The 15,403-nt window shown below is 42.7% G+C and overlaps 1 protein-coding gene across 4 annotated transcripts in view; it reads right to left on the bottom strand.

The window, feature by feature from the left end:
- Nucleotides 1–15,403, bottom strand: part of CDK14 (cyclin-dependent kinase 14) — a 323,677-nt gene that overhangs the window by 215,613 nt on the left and 92,661 nt on the right. For all 4 annotated transcript variants that reach the window (XR_001411694.1, XM_014939683.1, XM_014939682.1 and 1 more), the window contains exon 4: nucleotides 1,432–1,511. Coding sequence is in view for 3 of the 4 variants with exons in the window: in XM_014939683.1 (XP_014795169.1) it covers nucleotides 1,432–1,511 (80 nt within the window). In the remaining variant the exon portion in view is untranslated. The remainder of the gene's footprint in view (nucleotides 1–1,431; nucleotides 1,512–15,403) is intronic.

The raw sequence follows: 15,403 nt of genomic DNA, 5'->3' as shown, positions 1-15,403 counted from the left end.
AGTACCACATCAACTAAAAACCTGGAGAACAATAAACATATTTGAAACATAGGCTGTTACGCCTTGAACTTGGCAGTACAAATATTGAAAGCTGTGCTCGTAACCCTCTGCACACCTCATTATCGTGGCACAGCTGCAGGGACAGACAGCTCACAGATAAAATATATATCGTTATGAAGAAATGTGTCAGATCATTCAATAATTATTATTCAAATAAAGCAGTACAGAAGAACTGATGAAATTCCTTCATAAATTGGCCACCCACGGATTTCCCTCCTTTGTGAAAGAGACCCCTTTAAAATGCACAACCTTGGGCTGGAAATCCACAGGAGTTCATAGGCTTCTAACTCCAGGGTGTCAGTCACATGAAAAACAGATTGTCCAGTCCACCCCAAAATGAGCTTACTGTACAGACAAATGTCATACAGATGCTGCAGGAACATAGGCACGAGAAAGGGATGAGGGAGCTGCAGCTGCTGAGATTGCAGCTGTGATGCCCAAGAAGCCACACACCTTCCACGCAGGGCCATGCTCCGGACCCCATGAGGGCTGATGCTCTGGTCCCTCCCTGGCTTCATCCCACCTCAGAAGTTATGCCCAAATAGTCAGCACAGTTTTAAAAGGTCCCTCAAAAACTGCAACAGTTTTGTCTCTTTAGTTCACTACCAACTTCAGCTGAGTCTGAATCAGTGGTGTGATGGTAAATTGTTTATTATTTCCCTACTAAGGTTCATTTTTAATACCTTCTACCGGAGGAGGCTCACACAGAGAAGGCACATCCAGCAATTTCTACAAAGGAGCTTAACACAGGCCAGCTCAGATAAAGCAGCCATCAGTAGGGACCACGAGAGGCTGACAAGAAAGGTTCAAGGAGCAGATCAGAAAGCATGACAAGCACCTCTGAGTGCACTAAATAAGAGTTATTCCCAAGCCACACAAATTCGAGTCCATGGAGAAGGCAAAATAAACAGGAGCTAGTCCCAGGCTACACACAGCTTCTAAGCCACCTGTATTCTTGCTGCCTGATCTTCTGATTGCCTTCATCAAGAAATGCGTTTCTTCTCTTCATGCTACGGATATATAAAAAATGACAGTTCCTTTCATCTGAGGTGCTGCCTGCAGGTAAGAAGAGTGACTTACACAGTTCCCTCATCTTCCAGAGTGACTCTCACACCCACCTTAAACATGCTCTTAAGAATTCATTTGTATAGTAAATCCAACAGGAGCCAAAGCAGAGGCAGAGCTACGTTCTTTAACAAGATATCCCACACCAGAGGCTTTCTTTTTGAAGCACCTAAGTTTCTTCCTACTGAGAACATAACCATATAATTTGAATTCTCAAGCTATTCACTATAGCGTGCCACAGAAATGGGAAGTGCAATGTAATTATACAAAAAAACCCAAGTACAATCATTCTTTGTGAGTGCATACCTTCCCTGATAGCAGTAAATGGGGTTCCTTCCTCTTCTTGTAATCTAATCACCTTCAGTGCCACCAGCTTTCCATTTACCCTGAAAGAGAGGAGGGGAAGGAGAAATAAAAAACAAAATTAAAGAAGAAACAGTATTTCTCATAACAGAACTTGTTTCCCATCATGTACTTATTCAATTTCTTCCTGTCGATGCCAGTGATTCATTTATAGCACTGTAAGAAATGCTTCATAGCTTCCATAATGTCAACTTTATATTTTCACACTCAGATGCAATCCAAGAAATTATCTCAGTTTTCCATGAGTCAGTCTGTTTCCTTTCTATCACAGCACTAAACCGAAGCTTTGTTAAGAAGTGCCACATTGTAAAATGTGGTTTTAAAGTATCTGCCCTTTATTTGATCAAATTGTTCAAAGAAAAAGGCATACAAATTTTATAAATCACCCCACTTGCAGTATGTCCATATTTATACTGATTACCTCCTTCCCGCTGCAACACGTCCATAATTACCATCCTCAAAAAGCTACAGAAGATTGAGATGGAAAATATTTTTAGGTCATTCCAATCACTTCCCACTAGGGCAGGATTGTTCCTAAAGTATGTTCTTGACTACATGGCTGAGGCTAGTTTAGATTATAATGAATCTTATTTCTAAGATTAAAAATATTTTGTGCTCCAGGAGACAAAACTTCAAAACAGGTCACTCTAGTTTCAAATATATTTGGCTGGTTTCACTTCTAGCATTCAAAATCTCTCCACACATTCAAGTCCCTGCAAAAAAATCTAGGTGGTTCATTTTACACAAACTAAATCTCTCAAAAACTGAATAAAAGATAAAAACTGATATAGATTACCCTTCCTCAAGAACAAACTAATACTCTGGAACTTTAACAGACTTCCTAGGTATCACAAACAATGGTGAGGATAGATTACAGAAAGGGATAGATTACAAAAGGGGCATAAGACAGTTGTCAATAAGAATACTAAATATTATCATAATATTAATAATAATATTACTTTCATCATCATCATTATTATTGCAATTTAATGTAATGTAAAAGCAAAATTAGCCTTTACAGCCACAAAACCCAAGGAAGCATTGGACAGTCATGTAAATCATGGAGGCAATTCCCTATTGTACTGGGCTCTAGATGATGCATTCGTTTTTCTAAGCAAGACGAAACACACACCTACCAGGTCTGCGTTCATATTCTCCCTCAGGCTTTTAATTTCTGCAGTTAGATGACTTCAGTGACAGGATGGCTTACTGTCTTGTTTCTTCTGATTATTATTCTTTTACAATTGCCAGAATCTCATTAGCTCTATTCACAGCACTGCATAATAACTCTCAGCAACTTAAGAAACCCTGATTACCAGAAGATGGTTTACTCATCATCTTCCAACTATTCATAATACTTCAGACTGGCGCCAGTTCAGGTCTCAGGCCACTAGTCACTGTTGAAAGATAATTATCAGCTTAACCTTACCTATTATCTAGATCTCTCCTTAGAATTGCCTTACATATATTTTTGTTTAGATTTAAACAGAACTTCTGGCATCAGAAAAAGACAAGCCTTGCCCCAAGTAACTTCATGTGTCCTGCATAGACAGTAGAATATACCATAATAAAAGCAGAAGGAGTAAGACTGATGACAGACACGGCTGGTATATGTGTATACTTCTCAATTCCTTCATCAATACCCCACCCTACCTACCACATACATATAAAGCAGTTAGATACCTGGATAACTTGATTATTTTACAACAGATGAAATAACTGTGCAGAAGGAATTTAAATAAGAAAAGTAAGATCATTTTGCAGATCAAGAAGAGGACAGATGCTGTGTTCAGAGAAGACGATGCAGAATACAGCAGAAAAAAAGCAGAGTAAGGAGGTACTAAGGAAAGCTGGATGTGCGGTCTCTTGCCAAAGAGACAGGCAAATAGCACACAGCTTTGTGTAAATGATCGTCTTTTTAATACGAAGTTCTACATTCTGTTGATTCATTAAGAGTAATAGATAACACAAACAGCGATAGTATGGAACTTATTTTGAAGAATTCATAATTAAACACAGTAGGTGGGCTGTGCTATTTAGTTATCATTTCGTGCCACTTTGTCTCTGGTACCTGTCATCACCTCGATAGATACCATGACAACTCTTAATACTACCTAAACGATCAAACTAATCTCAAGTAGTGTTCCTCTGGGATTTCATTCTCCCCTTCAGTACTATTTATCTCCAATATTTTAATCTATAACTTCCAGAATAGAACAGCCTCCTTATTCTCATTTACTACCCAGCCATTAAAACCTCTTTTATTCAGCTCATTTTCTATAAACAGGAGTGTATAAATCTGGAAATGTGAGAAACAAAGTATCATCAGTTTATTCAGATCCTTTAACTATTTTGCCACTGATGCAATCTCAGGACACAGTTAGATAATGCTGCAGAAATGAGCCAAGGGCTACCTTAGGGTATAGCCTTGCTCCTGCTAAATCCCTGCCACACACTCCTGCCACTGTCTTGCATTTTCTGTCATTCCTGCTAGACCCTACAGTGAGACTGCTCAGGGAGTTTAAACAGGAGAAGACTGGCCTTCCAAAAGAACTAAATTGTATTTTCGAAATGATAAAGGCAATTTTCACATTTTAAAAGCAAAAACCACTAGAAAATATATGAGAAGAAGAACTGGGACCACCTCTTGAGAAGGAACAAGCCATGGGATCAAGCCAGCTATGTCATGAAATTATGCCCTGACTCTTGTGATGACATGCCAAAATAATGTGGCAATTTCCTTAGAAACAACATTGACAAAGAGAGTCTTGCAGAAAATTACCACTGCAACCTATCAGAACCTGTCTTTGCAGCCTTCAATACTGATCAGATAAGGTTAGCAGAATTCCTCCCAGATATTACTTCACATTTGTCTTCTACAACTTCCAAAGCATGCTCAGTATTTTCATTGTTTTCAAATACAAGAAGAAACACTGACAGGCAGACAGCCTTTCGGTCAGTGAAAAAGCAATGCTGCCGCCCCTTTTAACATCTCAGGTTCATTAAACCCCCTCCCTTGCTCACAGTCCAAAGTAAACAATTCTACAGCTTCTCCAAACAATGCACTTAACTGGGTCAAAGATTTCACTTATCATCTTACGTCTATCCTGTCAACTGCTTCATTAGTTTCTATTAAGGACAATATTGAGTATAAAATTTCTATTGTCTAACTTACAAGCTCTGCTCCTTCCTAAACTAACTTGCTCTTTCTTACTCTCTCTCATCCATAAATCTTCACAGAAAGGACAGAAACCCTGAAGCCTCTTTACCACCCAAAGCCACCTTACTCCAGGCAGCAGCTGATGGACAGTTTTCCGATTTAGGGAAATTCAGCATTTCAGTGTCACATAATCTCTTCTAATAGATTTCTGATTTTATATGCAATTTAGGCAAAAGAAAATTAAGTCCAAGTTGTTCTATGTGGCATACAGTAAAAGTCTGTATATTATAAAAGATACAAAAGAGCTGTATGACAAAAATTTCTAATATAACGTGTCATTCTGTCTTTTCGAAAACAGCACAAAACAGCACTACCAAAATAAATACATTTATAAAAATGACCATTTATGAGAAAGTGGGGAAGATTAGAAATTATTTAATGCTTTAATGCATCATTAAGAACATGTAATACTGATGAATATAAAGTAACTGATTACTTAATTGGCTTCACTGGGGATAATGCTGACAATGCCACATAGAGAGCAAAAGAGTACAAAAACATTAATTTCTCATGTTATTCAGTTATATTTAGATGCAATAAATGTTTTAAAAATAACACATTTAAGAGTTAGTTAACATAAAATCTGCCATTCTGATTTCATTCTGTTTAATACCGAGTTTTACCACTGGCTGGAGTTGAGGTTGAGTTGAGCACTCGAGCAAGTGCTAAGCTAGGGAACATGTCTGCAAAGAAAGACTCTGTAGGTGGTGGTGGGACGATGCTCTTATTTGTGATACACATTTCAAGAAACTAATTTTTAAGAAGAAAAGTAACTCTCTATTGTTAAGTATTCGTTTACATGAAAAGCTCAAAGTTTGATGATCAAACTCTGAGAATATCTAACTAGATCTACTCTGTAGTGGTACTAAAGTTACAGGAAGACATCTAAAGCCCCAAACGGCCCATGGTGGCCTAGTGAAACCAGAGGCTGCCAGAATTCTCCTTTGAAGGAACCCGACAGAGACAAATTCACTGTAGGTTTAGTCACCTCTGATCATTCTACCAAGTAACTAATTCCATGCTGAGGGAAACACTTCTTCTAATCATTATCATAAAAGATAAGTAAAAGTGTACACATGGTTTATACGGTATTTCTCTTACTGAAAAGGATTTATGTTTGTAGCTCACGAAAAAAAAAAACCCAACCCGTTCCCGCTAAAGCCCTATGCTGCCAATACTTGAGAGATGGACACGGCCCCTCAAATTCTCCTTTTGACTACCACCATCTTTTAACCTCCACCCTAAACAAAAGTTACTTCATTTTAGAAGAAGCCAATGGATTAAAGACACTTCCTTCATAATGCTGAGATTTATTAGGGCTGAAAAACAGAAGATCAAAGAGTTCTGAGAGAGATGAAGGATTTAAATTATTAATTACTGTCGGGGATCTTGTTTTTCACAGGGCTCAAGGCAACACCGCTTGGAGCGGCAGCCCTCGTTTAACAGGAGCAGGTGAGCAGCATCGGAGCATCCCTTGTCCCCGCGTCCCAGCCTATGTCACCGGGCCCAAACCCAGCAGCCACGTCCCAGCCTACGTCACCGGGCCCAAACCCAGCAGCCACGTCCCAGCCTACGTCACCGGGCCCAAACCCAGCAGCCACGTCCCAGCCTACGTCACCGGGCCCAAACCCAGCAGCCACGTCCCAGCCTACGTCACCGGGCCCAAACCCAGCAGCCACGTCCCAGCCTACGTCACCGGGCCCAAACCCAGCAGCCACGTCCCAGCCTACGTCACCGGGCCCAAACCCAGCAGCCACGTCCCAGCCTACGTCACCGGGCCCAAACCCAGCAGCCACGTCCCAGCCTACATCACCGGGCCCAAACCCAGCAGCCGCTCCTCTCAGCGCTCTGCTCTGGGGAAGGGATCCCTTGGGACTGGCCGCAGGGAGAGGGATGCGCAGCACCGGTCCTCCTCCGCACACCTCGCACCTCCTCCGGCCTCACTGATGCTCGGACTAAAAAATGATTTTCATATGAAGAGAATTTGAAGACAAACATAGTGGTATCACTTATAAGTAAAGTGGCCTCATAACTCTGCATACGAACAGTCACAGGGCATCTTCTGAGACGCGCTGCTCCCCAGCTAACTGCAAAATACATTGGTGCATAATGGCATTTAGTTGGCAAAGTACTCCAGTGTTTGTTCTGCCATTCCAATTGTGCATATATGTGTCAGTGCCCACAATTTACTATCCAGTAACTTCTAGCACTTGTGTCCAATATAGCTATGTTCTATCCTCGTTTTTCTAGCACATTTTCCTCTGCAATCCTGGTTAAGTAATAGAATAGATCTTCTTTCCTCATTTTCATCCCCTGCTACAAAAGATAATAATGCTAAGTCACCTCTGAAAACTGCTTTACAGGTCGAAGCACAGCATATACAGTAAAATATTCTCTATACATACAAGTATAGAGGAAAAATCTCCCAATATTTCTTTTAAACACTGATAAATTCACTCAGTAAGTGATCAATATAGTCAATGATTCATCTATAATTAGAATCTTAGTAGCTGACACTACTATACATACACTACTTTAATATTTTTTCCACCATTTGGCATTTTAGCTCAATATCTAGTTATCATGGGTTTTTCATTTAGTTCAACTTGAAGTTATTGTTATTATTAAAGATTTACAATGGTAGAGATGTTTTTAAAAGAATCTACATATACACTTCATAAACCCATGTTGTGACTTTAAAATATATAGTAAAAAGCAGCCCACAAAAATCAGTTAAGCAGATCAGTTAAAACAAAATGAGGGAGAAAAATAAGAAAAAAAAATAGGAAGCTCTAGCAAGTAACCATAAAGTGTCTTTTCATAATCCATGAATATATATTTCTTTTCCAGCCATCTGGTATCTCCAGATGAAAAGACTTTCACTTGTAGATCAACACTGATTTCTAATCATTTCCAAGAAATAAAAGGTTCAGAAAGTTTAGGTCCCTAAGGTAACATGAACCACAGCAATTTTGAAATATTCCGTGTAAATTAATTTGCCAAAACATGAAAAAAACATCTGTGAATTGGACTTTTGCACATGAAACATACCAGGGAGCATGTGAACACAACCCTTCACATGAGCATGGAGGAAGGCTATGAGAATGACTAAAAAGCAACAGCATGACAGACAAAACCATGGCAAGTTCTTCAGGCCATCTGAAGCCTTAGGCACTTGGAATAGATTCCACATAATAAAAAAGACAAGACAATGAAAGAGTCATGGAGGTGTCATGACAAGTAAAAGAAATTCTGCAACTTTACAAAAGAAGTCAGAAGAGCAAACAGGCCTGCCAGTCATCTTCAGCGAAGGTTTCAGCATCATAAATACAGAAACCAAAATACTTAAGTGATTCTTTTTCTTGTGAGAAGCCATCCACAACATATATATGAAATATGATGATCAGCCATATATTCATAAGACGTACTACAATACATCATGCCAACAACAAATAGAGCTAGTTCTATCCTGATCCTTCAAATATTCCCTGCTGCTCCAAGAGGAACATCACGTGGGAACCCCAGCCACAGCAGAGCATGGTGCCTACCCTCCTGAGCACGATTCCTCTCTCAGATCTGCTCTTTATACCTCTAACTTCCTATTGATTTCCAGCTGAATAGTAAAAAGTATTGCCTTTGATGGAGACAAATGTAAAATGCCCTAGCTACCTGAAAAAATATCTTCCATCTTTGGGTACACATTGGAACCACCTTGAACACATAAAATTCAGATTTCAACCAGAAACAGGAGAAGTACCTCGACTGAAGGACTGCCCTACACCCCTGCAGCCTTCCAGCTCTTGGTGACAGCATCAGCTTCTACTGTGCTCTGCTCAGTACCCTACTGATTTCTCATATTAACAATTAAAAGGGATAGGGACCAGTATTTATTAGGACAAGCATTTTACTAGGGATAAATTGAAATAATTTTGTGGTAGGGAAATTAGGCAAAAATGTGTTGATTGAGCTCTCTGTTACAAATTCTACACATTTTTTCCAATACTTTGAGCACATGCAACTGAGTAAAGGTGCCAAAAAAAGTAAAGGTACACTTAAAATCACAAGGATGAACAAGAAGCAGCTTTAGATGACAGCAGAGCAGAAGCAGTGCAGATACCATCAGCTTGCCTCTCAAAACAGCCGCATGCTGTGCAAGCAGCAGTCACAGATCATGTCGCTCTAACTGAGGTAATCTCTTTTAATTCTTTGCCTTGAAGGGCAATTGAACGCAGTGGGAGGAGAGGACGGAAACCACACCAACTCCTAAAATTGCCAAAAGCACACGTTTTTCCCTGAAGTGCAGAGTTAATAAGCAGAGCTCCTCCCAGTGTGGGGATGCAATGCCTCCACGCTGCCTTGCAAGGTGCTCTGGTTGGCAGCAGCTCCATCTCCAGACTCTCATAACTCACATCAACATTTATGTGCCACAGATCACACCAGATCTCGTTGTTGTACCTGCAGGTAAATTTATAATCAAGCTCAAGAGGGAAGAAGGTCAATGGCAGCAGGAAGCTCTACATGTCGATGCAGACAGAGAGCCCTTCTTCAGCTCAACCCCGCAATGAAATTATACAGGAATTCAAAAGACACCTATTGCTTTGCACCTATTGTATGGCAAATGTTCAAGGTGTTAGACAAACACAGAGTTAATAGAACTTGCATCATTTTTTAGGTGTTATCAGTAAATTACCAGGCCTATTTCTCCAAAATTTTACAGTAGAAAAAAAAAAAGTAGAAATAACTTCATGCATTAAGCAGCCTCTTGCGATTTTATACAATGAAGTAATATGTGAGAATCTAATCTGAATGAAAAGTAGAAAATGAACATGCCAACATGAGTTTCATTATGCACGCCTGATGTGCAACACATGAAATCAAATAGATTTGCTTATTGATGCAACCATCAACGAGAAACAAACAGCTGCTTGGTTATTTCTCCAATAAACAAAAAAGCCCAGCCTAAGAGAACACTGCTTCACTTGCCTCAATAACACACTCTCATCCACTTTGCTGCTTCTTCACTCCAGGCAATCATTCTTACCTGACCACAAAAAGAGAAATTCATCATCCAGTAAGAGGAATCAGCCCACTTTGTTTCACTTTTCTGGGATACCCAATAGATACAAATACTCAACTAGACAGAAAAGTAATGGATTTGACGGGAAGGCAAGGGCTTGGTACCACTGATCCTGCTCCAAGTTGTAAAAAGCCAGACTTCCCCTAAAAGCAAGTCACTGCACACATTATGTTAAATTTTAGGAAAGAAATGGCCCATTTTGCATTTTTGGAAGCAGGTATGTAACTTCTAGTCTTCCCAAATGGTAAGCTAAGATCACAAATTTCTTATTCCATCACTATGATCAACAGGAGAAATAATTTTAAAAGCTGAAATATATCTCAGGAAATGCATTAAAAAAAACTAAACCCCATTACATGCCACATGCAGCTGGTGATAAATATTAAGCACAGTAATTCTGACTACAAAGTGTTATCCAAAACAGCTCGATCTGATCAGAGAATCACAGAATCATAGAATCATATAGGGTTGGAAGGGACCTCTGGAGATCATCTAGTCCAACCCCCCGGCCGCAGTGGGTCTACCTACAGCACGTTGCACAGGAACTTGTCCAGGCGGGTTTTGAATGTCTCCAGAGAAGGAGACTCCACCACCTCCCTGGGCAGCCTCTGCCAGTGCTCTACCACTCCCACAGGAAAGAAGTTCCTCCTCATGTTTAGGTGGAACTTCTTATACTCAAGTTTGTGCCCATTTCCTCTTGTCTTGTCACTGGGCACCACCGAGAAAAGACCAGCCCTGTCCTCCTGACAGCCTCCCTTGAACTATTTGTACACATTAATTAGATCTCCCCTCAGCCTTCTCTTCTCCAGACTAAAAAGACCCAAGTTCCTCAGCCTCTCCTCGTAGGAGGGATGCTCCAGGCCCTTAATCATCTTTGTGGCCCTTTGCTGTACCCTCTCCAGCAGTTCCCTGTCCTTCTTGAACTGGGGAGCCCAGAACTGGACACAGTGGTCCAGATGGGGCCCTACCAGGGCAGAGCAGAGGGGCAGGATGACCTCCCTCAACCTGCTGGCCACACTCTTCTTGATTCACCCCAGGATGCCATTGGCCTTCTTGGCCACAAGGGCACATTGCTGGCTCATGGTCATCCTGTTGTCCACAAGAACTCCCAGATCTTTTTCCCCAGAGGTGCTCTCCAGCAGGTCAGCCCTCAACCTGTACTGGTGCAGGGGGTTATTTCTCCCCAGGTGCAGCGCCCTACACTTGCCCTTGTTAAATTTCATTAGGTTTCTCTCGGCCCAACTCTCCAGCCTGTCCAGGTCTCATTGTATGGCCGCACAGCCTTCTGGGGTGTCAGCCACCCCTCCTAGTTTTGTGTCATCAGCGAACTTGCTGAGGGTACATTCCATCCCTTCATCCAGGTCATTGATGAATATATTGAAGAGGACTGTACCCAGTACTGACCCCTGGGGAACACCAACTTCCAGTTGGATTCTATGCCCCTAATCACAACCCTTTGGGTTCTGTCTTTCAGCCAGTTTTCAATCCACTTAACTGTCCATTCATCTAACCCACACTTCCTAAGCTTAGCTATGAGGATGCTGTGGGAGACAGCATCAAAAGCCTTGCTAGTGTCAAGGCAGACAATATCAACCGTCCTCTTCTCATCTAATCAACCAGTCATGACATCATCGAAAGCTATCAGGTTAGTCTGACATGACCTCCCCTTGGTAAATCCATGTTGACTATTTCTGATAGCCTTCTTTTCCTCCATATGCTCTGAGATGGCCAGACACCCCAGGATGAGGTGTTCCATCACCTTTCCAGGGATGGAGGTGAGGCTGATCAGTCTGTAATTTCCCGGGTCCTCCTTCTTGCCCTTTTTGAAGACTGGGATGACATTGGCCTTTCTCCAGTCCTTGGGCACCTTGCCTGTTCTCCAGGACCTCTCAAAGATGATGGAGAGTGGCCCTGCAATGACTTCTGCCAGCTCCCTCAGCGCTCTCGGGTGTATCCCATCCGGACCCATGGACTTGTGGATGTCCAGCCTTCTTAACTGATCTCTAACTTGGTCCTCCTCCACCAAGGGAAGATCAGGAAGATCTTTCTAGTCCAGACTTTCTCTGATTCATCCAAAGCCCATGGCTCCCGGGGGTTGGCCTGAGCAGTAAAGACTGAGGCAAAGAAGGCATTCAGCAACTCAGCCTTCCCTACATCCTCTGTTACCACGGCACCCTACAGTGGGCCCACATTTTCTTTAGTTTTCTTTTTGCCTCCAGTATAATTGAAGAACCTCTTCTTCTTGTCTTTGACATCTCTTGTCAATTTTAATTCCAAGGAGGCCTTGGCTTTCCTTGTTTCTTCCCTACATAGTCCAACAGCTTCTCTGTAATCCTCCCAAGTGGTCAGTCCTTTCTTCCACTCGGTGTAAACCTCCTTCTTCCACTTCAGTTTTTTCAGAAGATCCCTGCTCAACCACCCAGTCTCCTGCTTCTCTTGCTCGATTTCTTGGTCTTGGGAATGCACTGGTCCTGAGCTTGGAGAAGACAATGCTTGAATACTGCCCAGCTCTTTTGAGCCCCCTTGCCTTCCAGGGCCCTAGCCCATGGGATTTCACCTAGCAGTTTCCTGAAAAGGACAAAGTTAGCCCTCTTGAAATCCAAGGTTTCAGTCCTATTTGTTGTTTTTTGTAGGTTACCCACAATCCTGAACTCTATCTTTCCATGGTCACCGCAGCTGAGGTTGCTATCAACCTCGATGTCATTCACCATTCCCTCTTTGTTCATCAGTACTAGGTCCAGTAGTGCCTCTCCCCTTGTTGGCTCTTCCACCAGCTGGGTTAAGAAGTTATCATCAATACTCTGGAGGAACCTCTTAGACTGTATATTCCTTGCTGTCTGGCCTTTCCAGCAGATACCTGGGTGATTGAAGTCCCCCACAAGAACCAAGGCCTGCAATTTTGTGAGGCTACTTGGAGCTGGTTGTAAAAGGCCTCATCAACTTCTCTATCCTGATCAGATGGTCTGTAATAAACACCCACAATAGTGTCCCTCATATTGGCCTGCCCCTTAATCCTCACCCACAGGCTCTCAACTCTCTCATCTGACACCATGGAGGGTTTTAGGGACATCTCTTCACTCTCTATCCATTCGTTGACGTAAAGGGCAACACCTCCACCCCTCCTTCCTTGCCTGTCTCTTCTGAACAACCTCTAGCCCTCAATAGCCACACTCCAGTCATGGGATTCATCCCACCAGGTTTCAGTGATGGCCACTATATCATATCTTTCCAGCAGCACAGTAGCTTCCAACTCCTCCTGTTTGTTGCCCATGCTGCATGCATTGGTGTAGAGGCACTTCAGCTGGGCCGTTGGCTGCACTGCCTTCTTAGGGGAATACCCCCTGGAGTGTCTGTTTCCCTGTGCACTGCTTCTACCCCGGGAGCTGCTGGCACATCACCATAAGACTTTGACTGTAGTGAAGGGTCACCAGTTTGGCTCAGGGAGCCAGGCTGAAGGCCCTTACAGGGACCCTGTCCCTCCAACCCTGGTGTGATACTATTTCTACTGGACCTGTGTTTAACCCCCTCCCCCTTCAAGCCTAGTTTAAAGCCCTTTCAACAAGCCCTGCCAACTCACATGCCAGTATCTTTCTCCCCCTCTGAGACAGCTGTACTCCATCTGTTGCTAGCAGACCTGGTGCCATATAAAGTTCTCCAAGATCAAAAAACCCAAAATTTCATTGGTGGCACCAGTTTCTGAGCCACTTGTTAATTGTGCATGTCTTTTTATTTCTCTCAGTATTCCTATCTGCAACTAAGGGTATTGATGAAAAAATTATCTGTGCCCCTGATCCCTCAATCAGTTTTCCCAGTGTCATAAAGTCCTTTTTGATTGTTTTTAAATTTCCGGTATTGACCTTGTCACTTCCCACCTGCATAATTACTAAGGGATAGTAGTCAGAAGGCTGTACCAGACTAGGCAGCCTTCTGGTTACATCTCTGACCTGGGCCCCAGGGAGGCAGCAGGCTTCCCTGTGGGAAGGATCCGGCCGACATACGGGGCCCTCTGTTCCCTCCAGAAGGGAGTCACCAATAACAATTACCCTCCTCTTGTTTTTTTAGGGTAGAGGTTCTGATGCGAGGGGGGGGCTGATTTGCCGATCTTAACTTCTCCATCTTTAACTACAGTTAAGGACACATCTCAGAAACATTTCGGCAAAATGAGAAAGCCAAACATTAGAGTTAGTTGAGAATTAGGGATTCTCAAACATTTTGACCGAAATGCACTTGCTGTTCAAGCATTACCAACTTTTCCAAATACAAACCATGTCTGCATTCTGCCATGTACTATGAGGGCTTAATCCTTCAGCAGTCAAAGCTGGATACATGCCAAAGCAAATAGCCCTCTTTTGGCCTGTTCTGCTTATTTTTTCTACCAACTGAGCCTGTAGTCAGAGGAACACAGTGATGCATATCACAGTCTTACCCCATATACCTACACCAGCTGCTAGAAAAAAAAATCCTCTACTTCTTCCTGTATCATTTTAAATGAGGCTATAAACAGTAAGAGCCAATCTGCCAGTAGCAAAGTTAGGCTATCATGGAACGGCTGGAGCCAACATTGGCCAATCCATTCACCACGTTCCTCGTCCACTGATCTTGCCCAATACTGGGTTGTAGCAGTAATGCTCCCTCTGCTTTGAGGATATCATATAGGCCAAAGAGTCCTCAGTTTCTCATGGGCATAGAAGAGGTAACAGGGCCGCATCACCTCAACCAACAACTCCTTTTGAAATAGCAGGTAGCCCCTGTAGTGTTCCCCCTGTTCCTAAGGAATAACCACCCCCTGCTACGAAGTAGTTCAACCATTTCTCTAGTTGAAGAAAAAAAAGTGAGGACTGGAGGAACTGAATCTGGAAGGTGCTGTGTAATATGAGAGTAATTCAAAACCATGCGGGGAAAAAAAGTAAAAGCCAAGCAAAAGTCAGTCACCTCTGTGCCAGGGAAGACCATAGAACAGATCCTCCCAGAAGCTATGCTAAAGCACACAGAGGACAGGGAGGTGATTGCCACAGTCAGCATGGCTTCACCAAGGGCAAGGCCTGCCTGACCAACCTGATGGCCTTCTATGACGGAGTGAATACATCAGAAGACACGGCAAAAGCTACGGATTATCTGGACTTCAGTAAGGCCTTTGACATGGTCCCCCACAATATCCTTCTGTGTAAACTGAAGAGATAAGGCTTTGATGAGTGGACTGTTTGGTAGATGAGAAATTGGTTGGATGGGGTAGTGGTCAACAGCTCAACGTCCAGATGGAGATAGGTGACATCAGGGGTCCGTATTGAGACCAGTACTGTTCAATATTTTCATCAATAACACAGTGGGATCGAGAACACCCTCACCCAGTTTGCAGATGATACCAAGCTCAGGCATGTAGTTGACACACCTGAGGGATGGGATCCCATCCAGAGGGACCTGGACAGGCTTGAGAATTGGAACCTCATAAGATTCTACAAGGCCAAGTGCAGGGTCCACCACCTGGGTTGAAGCAATCCCTTGTACCAAATACAGGCTGGGGGACAAAAGGACTGAGAGCAGCCCTGAGGGGAAGGACTTGTGGATACTGGTATATGAGAAGCTCAACATGATCAACAATGTGCGCTCACAGCCCAGAA

This window comes from Calidris pugnax, unplaced genomic scaffold (genome assembly GCF_001431845.1).
Source record: "Calidris pugnax isolate Ruff unplaced genomic scaffold, ASM143184v1 scaffold101, whole genome shotgun sequence".
NCBI lineage: Eukaryota > Metazoa > Chordata > Aves > Charadriiformes > Scolopacidae > Calidris > Calidris pugnax.
This window is presented reverse-complemented; position numbering and strand designations above follow the sequence as displayed.